Source organism: Eptesicus fuscus, chromosome 13, assembly GCF_027574615.1.
Source record: "Eptesicus fuscus isolate TK198812 chromosome 13, DD_ASM_mEF_20220401, whole genome shotgun sequence".
NCBI lineage: Eukaryota > Metazoa > Chordata > Mammalia > Chiroptera > Vespertilionidae > Eptesicus > Eptesicus fuscus.
Genome location: NC_072485.1, coordinates 44,255,171 through 44,270,655, shown reverse-complemented (window position 1 = coordinate 44,270,655; position 15,485 = coordinate 44,255,171). Strand labels below are relative to the sequence as shown.

The window sequence follows — 15,485 nt, the reverse complement described above, 5'->3', positions numbered from 1 at the left end:
AAGATACTATTTTATAAGACTTGAATTAAATACTAAGTCAAGTATCACTTATATATTAAAAGGCCAGCAACCATAATGGCCAGAGCAACTGATTGACCAGTCACTATGAGGTGCATTGACCATCTCTTGGTTCCTCCCCCACCCCAGTCTTCAGGCTCCGATCACTGGATGGAGAATGGGGAACCATGAGGAACTGGGGTGAGTGGCAGTGGGAAGGGACTGGGGACTGGCAAATGGGCACAAGATGGCCCTGATTGCAGGCTAGGCCTAGGGACCCTACCTGTGCATGATTTCGTGCACCGGGCCTCTAGTTCATGTATAATTTTATTAATTGGAAAATTTTAAATGATTAAGAAAGAGATAAATAGAACTCATAATCTATATGAAGAGGTATCTTCTGGTACACTTCTTTATATGCCTTTGTTATACAGTATGTTTTTTAGAAAGATTGGGCAATACCATACTAGAACAAAAGTTCTGCCATTTTCAATTAATATTATACCATAATGACATTCAAAACAAGATGGTCTGGTAATACTATGGTTAAAAGTACATCGGGTGTCTACACAATTTCTTTAAACATTTTAATGTTCTTAGACATATGTATTCTTTAATTTTACACAAAATTATACAACAAATATATATGTAGAAAATACTTTAGCAGTGTTTTTTCTACTTTACCTTTTTTTTTTGGAGGGGGGTGAAATGCACATCAAAAAATTGCCCATTTAAACCATTTGAAAAATGTGCAATTGTCTTTCAGTGTTTCTGCAATGCTGTACAACAATCATTCCTATGTAGTTTTAGCACAATTCCATTACCTCCAAAGGAAACCCCATAGCCATTCATCAGTCATTCCTTAATGCCCTTCCCCTCCAGCTCCTGGCAAAACGTATTTGTTTTTGAGTGATGAACATTTCTTTTAAAAAATTGAAGTTCTACTTGAATTGATATTTTAAAACAGTTTGGTATTCATCCAACTTTATTCATTTCATCTTTTTTAAAAGTAATAAACATGCCGAAACCGGTTTGACTCAGTGGATAGAGCCTGGGCCTGCGGACTGAAAGGTCCCAGGTTCGATTCTGGTCAAGGGCGTGTACTTTGGTTGTGGCCACATCCCCGGAATTTTTCTTTTGTTTCCCTTGCCTGAGGAGATATATCAGAAAAAAATATTGCTATGAGAAATGTCTGAGATTTTATTGCCTATGTTTTCTTCCAGAATTTTTATGGTATTGAGTGTAACTTTTATGTCTTTAATGCATTTTGAGTTTATTCTTGTGTATGGTGTAAGAGGTGGTCCAGTTTATTTTTTTTTTTTGCATGTATTTGTCCAATTTTATAGCACAATTTATTGAATAGACTATCTTTGTTCCATTATGTGTTCTTTTTTTATTTGTTTGTTAATTTGTTTTTTGCTTTACCAGACTCTATGCCTGTCAGCATGTGGATGAAAAACATTTGCATAAGGCAGGCATCAAAGTCAATCTCTTTGAGACTAAGCCAAAATATACCTAACATATCAGGGACAAATGAAATACACACACTAACATCTGTAAACGACAAAGGCTAGGAAGTAATTCATGGGTCGGTGTAGGGCCTCCTCATGACTGAAAAGTTCTAGAAATGTAGCTTTGAGTCCACTGTTCGCCACAAGAGCAATGATGTACATGAAGCAGAATGGCAGGGAGATCAAGATGAGTGAGACTTCCAGCCCAGGAATTCTATTGAGGATGAAGTATCTTGGTGTCAGGCTGGTACTGTTGGCTCCATGCATAATGGTCAATTGCAAAGCATGTTACCTTAATGATTAAGAAAGATGCCCTATACAAGATCATAGTGGTTTTATTGTCAGCCAGAGACAAAAGATGAACAAGTATTTTTTTGCATACCATGAATAATAATTTTAGGAGAAAACTCATCTCTTTGTACCCAGACTATGTTCTTTGATTCTACTTAGAGGTCTTGAGCCTGTGACTGAATTGAAAGGATGTAAGCATAGTACAAACATAATAACAAAACCCTGGTCTTACTTTTATACTGTACTCTACACTCTGTCTACATTACCTGCTTAAATTCCCAAGCCAGCCATTAATACCTGACCAATTTCCAAATCATAGACCTTGTTTAAATAAAACATATTTTCTTCAATCCTCTTATAATTTTTCTTCTTCCAAGAAGTCCTTTCAGATGTGTCCACTGGGTCATAGCCAATCAAGTTATATGAGCATCTACTGATCGCACATAGGTATTGTGGGGCTTAGATTATCTATCTACAAGTCTAAACCTGGCAAGTCTGGGTTTTCTCAATTCAGAATAATCAAGGACAGAAGATTTGATGGGCTAAAATTTTATATATTAGCTGCAACTTAACAAAACATGGCCATGTGCAATTTGCATTATATCTCTAATTACTTCTGGAAAACATTAAAGATTTTAGTATTCAGATTTTACCAAATGACAATGTTGAGCTTTAATTAATTCCCATCATTTCTATTAATTTTCTCAAATCTCTATGTGGAAAAACATGACCTATGTCTCAAAATGTTTATAATTTTTATGTCTTCTCTTGGTGTATTATTTTTAGACCCCAAATGACTATGAAAGTTTATATTGGATAAGACGAAATCTTCATTAATAGTTTTTGAGGGGATTTAGCTTTCCACATTTATTCTATATTCTGAGACAAGGATCTAGTCTGAAAGCTTTTGATGAAAATAATAAGACTCCGGGACCTTTTAATATTTTTCTTGAGAAAATTCTTCTTTATCCTCTGTTTCTAAAAGACCTTCCTTAGTTATTATTTGTTTTGAGATTATGAACTTGAATCATTCATTTTACCACAGTATTATATTATATATTTTAAGATTTTTCAAAAATGATTTTATAAAATCTCTTGTTTTAATTTAATCTTTCCTATATAATAGCCTTTTTCAAAGTTTTAATTCTGATTGCTTCTCTTTTCTCTCTCTCTCATTTTTTTTTTTTTTTGTATTTTGGATAGGACATGATTTAGCTTAGGATTTCTATATAAGTGTTTTTTAACCACTAGTTTTAAGCAGTAGAAAACTTTTCAAATCATGCCATATAAATAATTTCAACATATAAAAGAGGTAAAACCAATTTTTTTTTTCAGAAAACAGGAAAATATTAGCACTGACTTTATAAACCAATGTGCTCAACTATAAAATGCTATTAACCCAGAAATCAACCCAAGCCACTATGCTCAATTAATATTTGGCAAAGGAGGCATGAACATACAATGGAGTCAAGACAGTCTCTTCAATAAATGGTGTTGGGAAAATTCAACAGATACATGCAAAAAAATGAAACTAGATCACCAACTTACACCATACACAAAAATAAACTCAAAATGGATAAAGGACTTAAACATAAGACAGGAAACCATATAAATATTAGAGGAACCCACAGGCAGCAAAATCGCAGACATATGCTAAAGCAATTTCTTCACTGATACTGCGCCTAGGGCAATGGAAAATAAAGAGAAAATAAACAAATGGGACTACATCAAAATAAAAAGCTTTTTCACAACAAAAGAAACCACCAACAAAACAAGAAAGCCCACTGCATGGGAGAACATATTTGCCAATGTTATCACTGATAAGGGTTTAATCTCCAACATTTACAGGGAACTCATGCAACTTAACAAAAGGAAGATAAACAACCCAATAAAAAATGGGCAATGGATCTAAATAGATACTTTTCGAAAGAAGACAGAAGGAAGGCCAAGAGACACATAAAAACATGCTCAAATGCACTAATCATCCAAGAGATGCAAATCAAAACGACAATGAGGACACTTCTCACACCTGTCAGATGTTTATTATCAACAAATCAACAAACAACAAGTGCTGGTGAGGATGAGGAGAAAAAGGAACCCTCGTGCATTGCTGGTGGAAATGCAGACTGGTGCAGCCACTGTGGAGAACAGTATGGAGTTTCCTCAAAAAACTTAAAATGGAACTCCCATTTGACCCAGTGATTCCACTTTTAGGAATATATCCCAAGAAACTAGTAACACCAATCAGAAAGGATATATGCACCCCTATGTTCATAGCAGCACAATTCACAATAGCTAAGATTTGGAAACAGCCTAAATGCCCATCAGCAGATGAGTGGGTTAAAAAACTGTGGTACATCTACACAATAGAATACTACACTGCAGTAAAAAAGAAGGAGTTCTTACCATTTGCAACAGCATGGATGTACCTGGAGAGCATTATGCTAAGTAAAATAAGCCAGTCAGAGAAAGATAAATATCACATGATCTCACTCATTTATGGAATATAAAGAACAACATAAACTGATGAACAAAAACAGATTCAGAGACAGAGAAACATCTATCAGACTGTCAAACCTCAGAGGGAAGGTGGGGGAGGGTGGGGGTAAGGGGGAGAGATCAACCAAAGGACTTGGATGCCTGCATATAAGCCTAACCAATGGACACAGACAATAGGGGAGTGAGGGCATAAGTGTGTGGGGGGGGGGGATCGTAGGTAATGGGGGAATAAGGACACATATGTAACACCTTAATCAATAAAGAAATTTTAAAAAGGTTTACTATTCTCATGATTTTAAATTCTTGTTTTACTGGTATCCAAATAAATATTTATTCCCTATGGAGTGATGCATGGAGAAAATGGCTCTTGGACAATGATTACTTATTTCAGAAAGCATTTCTCAAACAAAACATAAAACTAAAAAAATTTTCAATGGGCATTTGTAATAAAAAAATTTTTCCAACTGATTATAAAGTGTCTTGAACTAAGGAATAATCAATTTTGGCAATAAGTATTTTCATTCTTGTGAACTGAGAAATGTAGAAGGATATTCCACAGGGAAAAAAAAGTGCAGACATGGTATAGAAAAAGAAGATACATAAAAAATGGAAATTCAAATAGTATTTCTTCGAATTTCCTTTATATTCCTTGAGACAAGAGGCAACATAATGTTACTGTTTTTTATTAAAATTTTGTTGAGCCCTAGCCGGTTTGGCTCAGTGGAGAGAGCGTGGGCCTGCAGACTCAAGGGTCCCAGGTTCGATTCCGGTCAAGGGCATGTACCTTGGTTGCGGGCACATACCCAGTAGGGGGTGTGCAGGAGGCAGCTGATGGATGTTTCTAACTCTCTATCCCTCTCCCTTCCTCTCTGTAAAAATTCAATAAAATATATTAAAAAACAGAATTTGTTGAAAAGCCAAAATTTCAAATGTGTCACCATTTTTTCTTTGTTTGTTTTATTAGATTTATTGGGGTGACATCCTACATAATAAAAGAGTAATATGCTAATTGACCATACCTTCGCTACGCCCACAGCCAATCAGGGTGCTACGCAAATTAACCCAGCAAAGATGGCAGCCCCCGCGCGCTGCCCTGTCCCCCATTGCTGAGGGACCTGGGCGGCGTCGGCGCTCCGATAGCGATCACTGAGGGTGTCTCAGCGATTGTGGTGGGAGCAGCAGCAGTGCCCGGGTCCCGCCCCTCAGTGATCATGGTTGGAGCAGCTGAGGCCAGGTCCCTCCTATAGCTGAGGGACCCGGGTGGCGGTGGCGCCCCGATTGCGGATGGCGGCACGGGGCCTGGCAGCGCCCGCCCCACGCTGCTGCTGCCGCTGGCGTCCAAGCCCCGACCCTGAAAGAAGGCGGAAGGTCGTGGCCAGAGCCAAAGCCTTGGTCCCCAGTGCTGGAGGAAAACTGCACTGTCTGATGCTCTAACCATTGAGAAGATTGGCCAGGGCCCACTTTATGTTTTAGTTTTTGCCACTGATACATTATAATAACTGAAAGCTGAAACAGTACCACTTTTCTTAAGTTCTTCTGCCATTAAGCACTTCCTAGATATTACATTGAGTATATATCTGGAGAAATGAGAAAAAGAAGCATCCTCTAGGCATTAGTTGTTCTTGATGTGTACTTTAAGAACCTTATATAAACCCTGCCTTAGGTCCTTGTTCTTGAGAGCATACACCATGGGATTGAGGGCAGGAGGAATGACACTGTGCAGTACATTGAGTAGCACTGGAATGATGGGAACTGACATTGCAGCACCATAGGTGATGGACATAACAATGACAACTGTATAGAAGAATAGGATCAGAATGAGGTGGGACGTGCAGGTACTTAGGGCTTTGGACGCAGCTTCTGCTGAATTCAGCTTCAGCACAGAGTGAAGTATCAAAGCATATGATAAAATAATCAAACCCAGGTCACTTCCCATGAGCGTCCAGGCCAAAAGAAGCTGGTAAATGCTGTTGATGGTTCTGTCATCACAGGATAGACTAGTGACACCGAGATTAGAACACAGAAAGTGTTCTATTTGGTTCTGGGAGCAGTAGTGCCTCTGAGCAGCCAATACAGGCACTGGGATGGTAGTTATGGAGTTTCTGAGTGCCATGAACACAGTTGCTTTGACCACAAAAGATTCAGTAATTATTGATGAGTAGCGTAGTGGTCGACAAATAGCTACATATCTATCTATAGCCATGCATACAAAGATACCGGACTCCATGCCCACAAAACAATGTATGGCATACATCTGCAGGAAGCACTCAGGGAGACTGATGGCTTTAGCATTGAACCATAAGATGGCCAATATCTTTGGCATGATAGTGGTGGCAAGGCCCATGTCTACCACAGCCAGGATGCCCAGGAAATGGTACATAGGCTGGTGCAGTGTTGTCTCTTGATAGATGATGATCAGGATAAGGTTGTTGGCACTGAGGGCTAAGAGGTAGAGCAGAGCCAATGGCAGGGAGAGCCAATGTTGCCAGCTGTGAATGCCTGGGAATCCCATCAGAATAAATTCAGAGATCTGGATCTTAGAGATGTTGGAGGCTTTGAGATTCTGGAACATTCTTTAGTAAGAGAAAAAATATTCAAGATTACCATTCTGAAAAATATCTATGACCGTATTTAAACAGGAGTGATTCGAAGATTAAGATTTTTAAAAATTATTTATTTTCTTTGTTTATTTTTATGGTAATTCTTTTTATTTTTTAGTTTAATTTATTGAAATGACAATGGTTGATAAGATTATATGAGTTTGAAGGGTACAGCTCTAGGATACATTATCTGGATATTGGCATGTGTTCCCACCACTCAAAATCTCCTTCCATCATCATGTATTTGACCCTTTTTAACTTTTACCACCTCCAAATCTCCTTTCCCTCTGGTAAACACTTCATTGAGATGAGGATTCTTCATTATTAATCTTGGTTATTCTCATTCTGCACTAACTTTATTGGATATTTATGAGGCAGAAACTGTAATCGTGCATTTTTGTTAACACAATCATCACAAAAACTCTCTAAGGCAGGTCACATTATCTTCATCGTCTTATAATTATGGGTTAGAGTATCAGAGATATCAGGGCCTTGTTCATTCCCTTCCATATTGTAAGTCATGGAAACTGGACAACACGAAAGTGACCTGCTGTGTGGCCTTGCTTCTTACCTTTAGTTTGCTAAAGGATGACTTTATTTAGGGCCTTAATGTATAGAATTGAGAGTAAAGAAATTTATGCATGGAAACACTTAGATAACACATCAGATCAAGACTATTGAAAAGAACTTATTTTAAGAACATCAACAGTTTTGAAGAATACATCAATAATATTAATGTTACAACAGTGGTTGAATCAGAGATATGAAGTGTTTACTGACTCAGCTGTTATCCGGGTTTTATCTCTATTCACAATGAAGGTTGAAAGGTTATATATTTCAACAAGCAACTATTTTGGAAACAGCAAAGTGACCCAAGAAAGACATAGTTATAATGCTCCTCTAAGACTGATGTAGTATCATCGCAAACTGAATCAAGCAGTAGCGGACAGAATAGTAACAGAGCAAAAATGTGTAGGAGCTCAGGAAGTTTTTCAATGAGGAAAAGGCAAAGGCTCTTAGACCTGAAGCATGGTTAGCATTTTGCAGATTAGAGTTCTCTACTGTTGCTATTTGCTATTCATTCTCACATTACACTGCTTATTCTTAGCTTGGTGATTTAGCAACCCTCTATTTTCTTTTGTGCACTCCCACCACTGAATCTAGGTAAAATCATTATCTTTGTTAGGAAGTCTCAATTCTCCTTCAGAGAGGGTAAAAAGTCATCCTTTAAATCTTGTTAACATGAAGTAATTGGAAAAGTGGCAGGTTTCATAGGAAAGGAATATATTTGTTGATGGATCAATCCCTTTATTTCCTTTATTATTAGGGTATTACAAATGTGTCCTTATCTCCCCATTATACCCCAACCTCTCCACTCATGCCCTCAACCCCCCCCCACAGGTGTCTGTATCCATTGGTTATGCTTATATGCATGCATACAAGTCCTTTGGTTGATCTCTCTCCCTTAGTCCCACCCTCCCCTGACTTCCCTCTGATGTTTGAGCATCTGATCCATGCTTCTCTATCTCTAGATCTATTTTTGTTCACCAGTTTATGTTGTTCATTATAATCCAGAAATGAGTGAGAGCATGTGATATTTATCTTTCTCTGACTGACTTATTTCACTTAGCATAATGCTCTCCAGCTCCATCCATGCTGTTGCAATTGGTAGTTCCTTCCTTTTTACAACAGCAGTCAATCCCTTTTTTTAAAGTGTAACATGATGGTATTATAAAACCTATTTATATTCTTAAATCAACCAAAGTTTATCCAAACCTCTAATATTTTGACATATTGTACTTACATTTCTATTTGAAGTTTTTACCAAGACATTTTACACATATTAGATCTCAATAGATGTTTTTGAATGAATGTATAAATTAATATAGAACTAATTCTATTTTCATAATAAACTTTTAAGAATTATTATATTGTAGTGTAAGCAATATGTGTTCTGAAAGCATAAGGGGAATCACCTGAAGAAATGAAGTGATGATGTCTATTTCATGAATTAACATAAAACCTAAATTTCTAAAGTAAATAATTTTCTCTCTCTTAAAATAGATCAATCAAAAGAAATTTTCAAAAGAGAGGAAATTGACTAAGTCAGCTCACAATGAATATGTTTTGGTTTGGACAATAAAGATAAATTAATTAAAATATACTACAAATTGGTCATATTTCACCGAGATTTTAAATACAAATGTATGCTATCAGTACATACATGTAAAAATTAAAAAATATATATTTTAAATAATTAAAAATGTGCAAAGCAAACCATACACAAAGTATGCATAAAGATTTTTTGGTGAAGGAAAATTATACTAAGAAAAAAACAACTGGCTCCAAATCAGTTGGGAATTATTAATGTCAGACAAAATGGAAGTTAAATAAATGACGATTGGATCAAGATCACTTTGAGAAACAGTAAATGATGTGATTGAATTAACAGTGGAGTTTATGCTGATTGCATTAAATTGTTTCCTCTCCAGGGTTGCTAAGGTTTTCCATAAGCAAAATAATAGAAATACTGAAATTATTCTTTTCACTCCATTAGTTCATGGTGGAGATTTTTAAATTGTACACGTAAATCAATAGCAACTTATTAGCTAACCTTCAATGTCCTGTGTACAGTTTAAGATTGCCTGTTCTCTATTCTCATTTCCACGCCTCATGGTTTCTCACTAGATGATTTTCAATTTTACCATTCAAGGTCTTTTGTCAATAGGATAGTGGGTTCCTCCAGCTGGGTTTTGCCCTATAACGTGGATGAAACACTCACAAATAATTCTGTATAGAATAAAAGCAACTAAATTTGATTCATATTCAGAGATCAATGGGAGGGCAGCTAAAAAGCATGAGTGTTCTGACCAAAATTGAGAATCATTCTCTAGCTGTTCCATTTCTTGTGAATCATGATGGTGAATCGTACCTGACTTCCACTTTGACAGAGGCAATAATCCCTTCCGGGTTGGCAAAATAACAACAATGTTTATATTCATAATGGAAAGAGACACTGAATTTTATTCTGAAAATTGGGGAATTAACATTCTCCAGCCCCCCTCACCTATCTTTTACAACACTTATGCCTTCAAATGTGTGTATGCAATTAAATTCATGGATTTCTAAGACTATAATCAATTCATAAAAACTCTACAATTAATCTTAGTACTAACTACAACAAAAATCTTAAGCAGTCCCACTTTTGTGTGCCCTTTAATACCTGAGATTCTTGGTAGAGAAACAGTAGGATGAATGCAGTTAGGTCAGGTGCTCAGGGTATTATTTAAAAAACATCATGACTGCCATATATATACTTGCACGGCCATTAACCTCTAATTCCCTTGATATCATATTATTGAGCTGAGTTTTTAAAGAAAAATGTGTTGTAGATATCCAGGGAATATTACAGAATATTAGAGACATGGGTGCTGGTTTAGAAATCAAGCTAAACACTATGGGAGGAGGAAAAGAGTGAAAGTTTTAAATTCTTACTGTCTACCCTATGATCCACAAATAAGAGAATAATTTCATGCATGCATCTATATCAGTGTGCTTGTGTGTGAAGAATTATATCTGGGGGTGGGGAAAAGAATGAACAAGAAATTATAATGAAAGTTGGTGATTTTAATCTTTATGGAAGAGTTTGTTTCCTTCTGAAAGAATGTTTAGGACACAAGTGGAAAGAACTTATGTTTCAGAAAGTTTCCATCACTGTCACACATATATGTTCTCCTATTTATTTTTCCTTCAAAACTTCAAATTATTATGCATACATATATGTCAGGATTACCTTGATGCTCCAATTTTGAGATTATAATGGATAGTGATTTTTGCAATAATTATAAGATACTATTTTATAAGACTTGAATTAAATACTAAGAGTCATCCTATATATTAAAAGGCCAGCAACCATAATGGCCAGAGCAACTGATTGACCAGTCACTATGAGGTGCATTGACCATCTCTTGGTTCCTCCCCTACCCCTGCCTGCAGGCTCCGATCACTGGATGGAGAATGGGGAACCATGAGGAACTGGGGTGAGTGGCAGTGGGAAGGGACTGGGGACTGGCAAATGGGCACAAGATGGCCCTGATTGCAGGCTAGGCCTAGGGACCCTTCCTGTGCATGATTTCATGCACATGACCTCTAGTTCCTGTATAATTTTATTAATTGGAAAATTTTAAATGATTAAGAAAGAGATAAATAGAACTCATAATCTATATGAAGAGGTATCTTCTGGTACACTTCTTTATATGCCTTTGTTATACAGTATGTTTTTTAGAAAGATTGGGCAATACCATACTAGAACAAAAGTTCTGCCATTTTCAATTAATATTATACCATAATGACATTCAAAACAAGATGGTCTGGTAATACTATGATTAAAAGTACATCGGTTGTCTACACAATTTCTTTAAACATTTTAATGTTCTTAGACATATGTATTCTTTAATTTTACACAAAATTATACAACAAATATATATGTAGAAAATACTTTAGCAGTGTTTTTTCTACTTTACCTTTTTTTTTTGGAGGGGGGTGAAATGCACATCAAAAAATTGCCCATTTAAACCATTTGAAAAATGTGCAATTGTCTTTCAGTGTTTCTGCAATGCTGTACAACAATCATTCCTATGTAGTTTTAGCACAATTCCATTACCTCCAAAGGAAACCCCATAGCCATTCATCAGTCATTCCTTAATGCCCTTCCCCTCCAGCTCCTGGCAAAACGTATTTGTTTTTGAGTGATGAACACTTCTTTTAAAAAATTGAAGTTCTACTTGAATTGATATTTTAAAACAGTTTGGTATTCATCCAACTTTATTCATTTCATCTTTTTTAAAAGTAATAAACATGCCCTAATCTGTTTGGCTCAGTGGATAGAGCCTGGGCCGGCGGACTGAAAGGTCCCAGGTTCGATTCTGGTCAAGGGCGTGTACTTTGGTTGTGGGCACATGCCCGGAATTTTTCTTTTGTTTCCCTTGCCTGAGGAGATATATCAGAAAAAAATATTGCTATGAGAAATGTCTGAGATTTTATTGCCTATGTTTTCTTCCAGAATTTTTATGATATTGAGTCTAACATTTATGTCTTTAATCCATTTTGAGTTTATTCTTGTGTATGGTCTAAGAGGTGGTCTAGTTTATTTTTTTTGCATGTATTTGTCCAATTTTATAGCACAATTTATTGAATAGACTATCTTTGCTCCATTATGTGTTCTTTTTTTATTTGTTTGTTAATTTGTTTTTTGCTTTACCAGACTCTATGCCTGTCAGCATGTGGATGAAAAACATTTGCATAAGGCAGGCATCAAAGTCAATCTCTTTGAGACTAAGCCAAAATATACCTAACATATCAGGGACAAATGAAATACACACACTAACATCTGTAAACGACAAAGGCTAGGAAGTAATTCATGGGTCGGTGTAGGGCCTCCTCATGACTGAAAAGTTCTAGAAATGTAGCTTTGAGTCCACTGTTCGCCACAAGAGCAATGATGTACATGAAGCAGAATGGCAGGGAGATCAAGATGTGTGAGGCTTCCAGCCCAGGAATCCCATTGAGGATGAAGTATCTTGGTGTCAGGCTGGTACTGTTGGCTCCATGCATAATGGTCAATTGCAAAGCATGTTACCTTAATGATTAAGAAAGATGCCCTATACAAGATCATAGTGGTTTTATTGTCAGCCAGAGACAAAAGATGAACAAGTATTTTTTTGCATACCATGAATAATAATTTTAGGAGAAAACTCATCTCTTTGTACCCAGACTATGTTCTTTGATTCTACTTAGAGGTCTTGAGCCTGTGACTGAATTGAAAGGATGTAAGCATAGTACAAACATAATAACAAAACCCTGGTCTTACTTTTATACTGTACTCTATACTCTGTCTACATTACCTGCCTAAATTCCCAAGCCAGTCATTAATACCTGACCAATTTCCAAATCATAGACCTTGTTTAAATAAAACATATTTTCTTCAATCCTCTTATAATTTTTCTTCTTCCAAGAAGTCCTTTCAGATGTGTCTACTGGGTCATAGCCAATCAAGTTATATGAGCATCTACTGATCGCACATAGGTATTGTGGGGCTTAGATTATCTATCTACAAGTCTAAACCTGGCAAGTCTGGGTTTTCTCAATTCAGAATAATCAAGGACAGAAGATTTGATGGGCTAAAATTTTATATATTAGCTGCAACTTAACATAACATGGCCATGTGCAATTTCCATTATATCTCTAATTACTTCTGGAAAACATTAAAGATTTTAGTATTCAGATTTTACCAAATGACAATGTTGAGCTTTAATTAATTCCCATCATTTCTATTAATTTTCTCAAATCTCTATGTGGAAAAACATGACCTATGTCTCAAAATGTTTATAATTTTTATGTCTTCTCTTGGTGTATTATTTTTAGACCCCAAATGACTATGAAAGTTTATATTGGATAAGACGGAATCTTCATTAATAGTTTTTGAGGGGATTTAGCTTTCCACATTTATTCTATATTCTGAGACAAGGATCTAGTCTGAAAGCTTTTGATGAAAATAATAAGACTCCAGGACTTTTTAATATTTTTCTTGAGAAAATTCTTCTTTATCCTGTGTTTCTAAAAGACCTTCCTTAGTTATTATTTGTTTTGAGATTATGAACTTGAATCATTCATTTTACCACAGTATTATATTATATATTTTAAGATTTTTCAAAAATTATTTTATAAAATCTCTTGTTTTAATTTAATCTTTCCTATATAATAGCCTTTTTCAAAGTTTTAATTCTGATTGCTTCTCTTTTCTCTCTCTCTCTCATTTTTTTTTTTTTTTTTTGTATTTTGGATAGGACATGATTTAGCTTAGGATTTCTATATAAGTGTTTTTTAACCACTAGTTTTAAGCAGTAGAAAACTTTTCAAATCATGCCATATAAATAATTTCAACATATAAAAGAGGTAAAACCAATCTTTTTTTTTTCAGAAAACAGGAAAAGATTAGCACTGACTTTATAAACCAATGTGCTCAACTATAAAATGCTATTAACCCAGAAATCAACCCAAGCCACTATGCTCAATTAATATTTGACAAAGGAGGCATGAACATACAATGGAGTCAAGACAGTCTCTTCAATAAATGGTGTTGGGAAAATTCAACAGATACATGCAAAAAAATGAAACTAGATCACCAACTTACACCATACACAAAAATAAACTCAAAATGGATAAAGGACTTAAACATAAGACAGGAAACCATAAAAATATTAGAGGAACCCACAGGCAGCAAGATCGCAGACATATGCTAAAGCAATTTCTTCACTGATACTGCGCCTAGGGCAATGGAAAATAAAGAGAAAATAAACAAATGGGACTACATCAAAATAAAAAGCTTTTTCACAACAAAAGAAACCACCAACAAAACAAGAAAGCCCACTGCATGGGAGAACATATTTGCCAATGTTATCACTGATAAGGGTTTAATCTCCAACATTTACAGGGAACTCATGCAACTTAACAAAAGGAAGATAAACAACCCAATAAAAAATGGGCAATGGACCTAAATAGATACTTTTTGAAAGAAGACAGAAGGAAGGCCAAGAGACACATAAAAACATGCTCAAATGCACTAATCATCCAAGAGATGCAAATCAAAACGACAATGAGGACACTTCTCACACCTGTCAGATGTCTATTATCAACAAATCAACAAAGGACAAGTGCTGGTGAGGATGAGGAGAAAAAGGAACCCTCGTGCATTGCTGGTGGAAATGCAGACTGGTGCAGCCAGTATGGAGTTTCCTCAAAAAACTTAAAATGGAACTCCCATTTGACCCAGTGATTCCACTTTTAGGAATATATCCCAAGAAACTAGAAACACCGATCAGAAAGGATATAAGCACCCCTATGTTCATAGCAGCACAATTCACAATAGCTAAGATTTGGAAACAGCCTAAATGCCCATCAGCAGATGAGTGGATTAAAAAACTGTGGTACATCTACACAATAGGATACTACACTGCAGTAAAAAAGAAGGAGTTCTTACCATTTGCAACAGCATGGATGTACCTGGAGAGCATTATGCTAAGTAAAATAAGCCAGTCAGAGAAAGATAAATATCACATGATCTCACTCATTTATGGAATATAAAGAACAACATAAACTAATGAACAAAAACAGATTCAGAGACAGAGAAACATCTATCAGACTGTCAAACCTCAGAGGGAAGGTGGGGGAGGGTGGGGGTAAGGGGGAGAGATCAACCAAAGGACTTGGATGCCTGCATATAAGCCTAACCAATGGACACAGACAATAGGGGAGTGAGGGCATAAGTGTGGGGGGGGGGGATCGTAGGTAATGGGGGAATAAGGACACATATGTAACACCTTAATCAATAAAGAAATTTTAAAAAGGTTTACTATTCTCATGATTTTAAATTCTTGTTTTACTGGTATCCAAATAAATATTTATTCCCCTATGGAGTGATGCATGGAGAAAATGGCTCTTGGACAATGATTACTTATTTCAGAAAGCATTTCTCAAACAAAACATAAAACTAAAAAAAATTTCAATGGGCATTTGTAATAAAAAAATT

General features: G+C 36.0%; 1 protein-coding gene across 1 annotated transcript; it reads right to left on the bottom strand.

Annotated features, from left to right (window-relative positions):
• Positions 1-5,910: 5,910 nt before the first annotated feature.
• On the bottom strand, positions 5,911-7,938 carry LOC129151306 (putative olfactory receptor 56B2). Its single transcript, XM_054725668.1, has 2 exons — positions 7,921-7,938; positions 5,911-6,861 (listed from the first exon to the last, which is right to left on the bottom strand). Exons 1-2 carry the CDS (start codon positions 7,936-7,938, stop codon positions 5,911-5,913), a joined length of 969 nt encoding a protein of 322 aa, XP_054581643.1.
• Between the last annotated feature and the right edge of the window lie 7,547 nt (positions 7,939-15,485).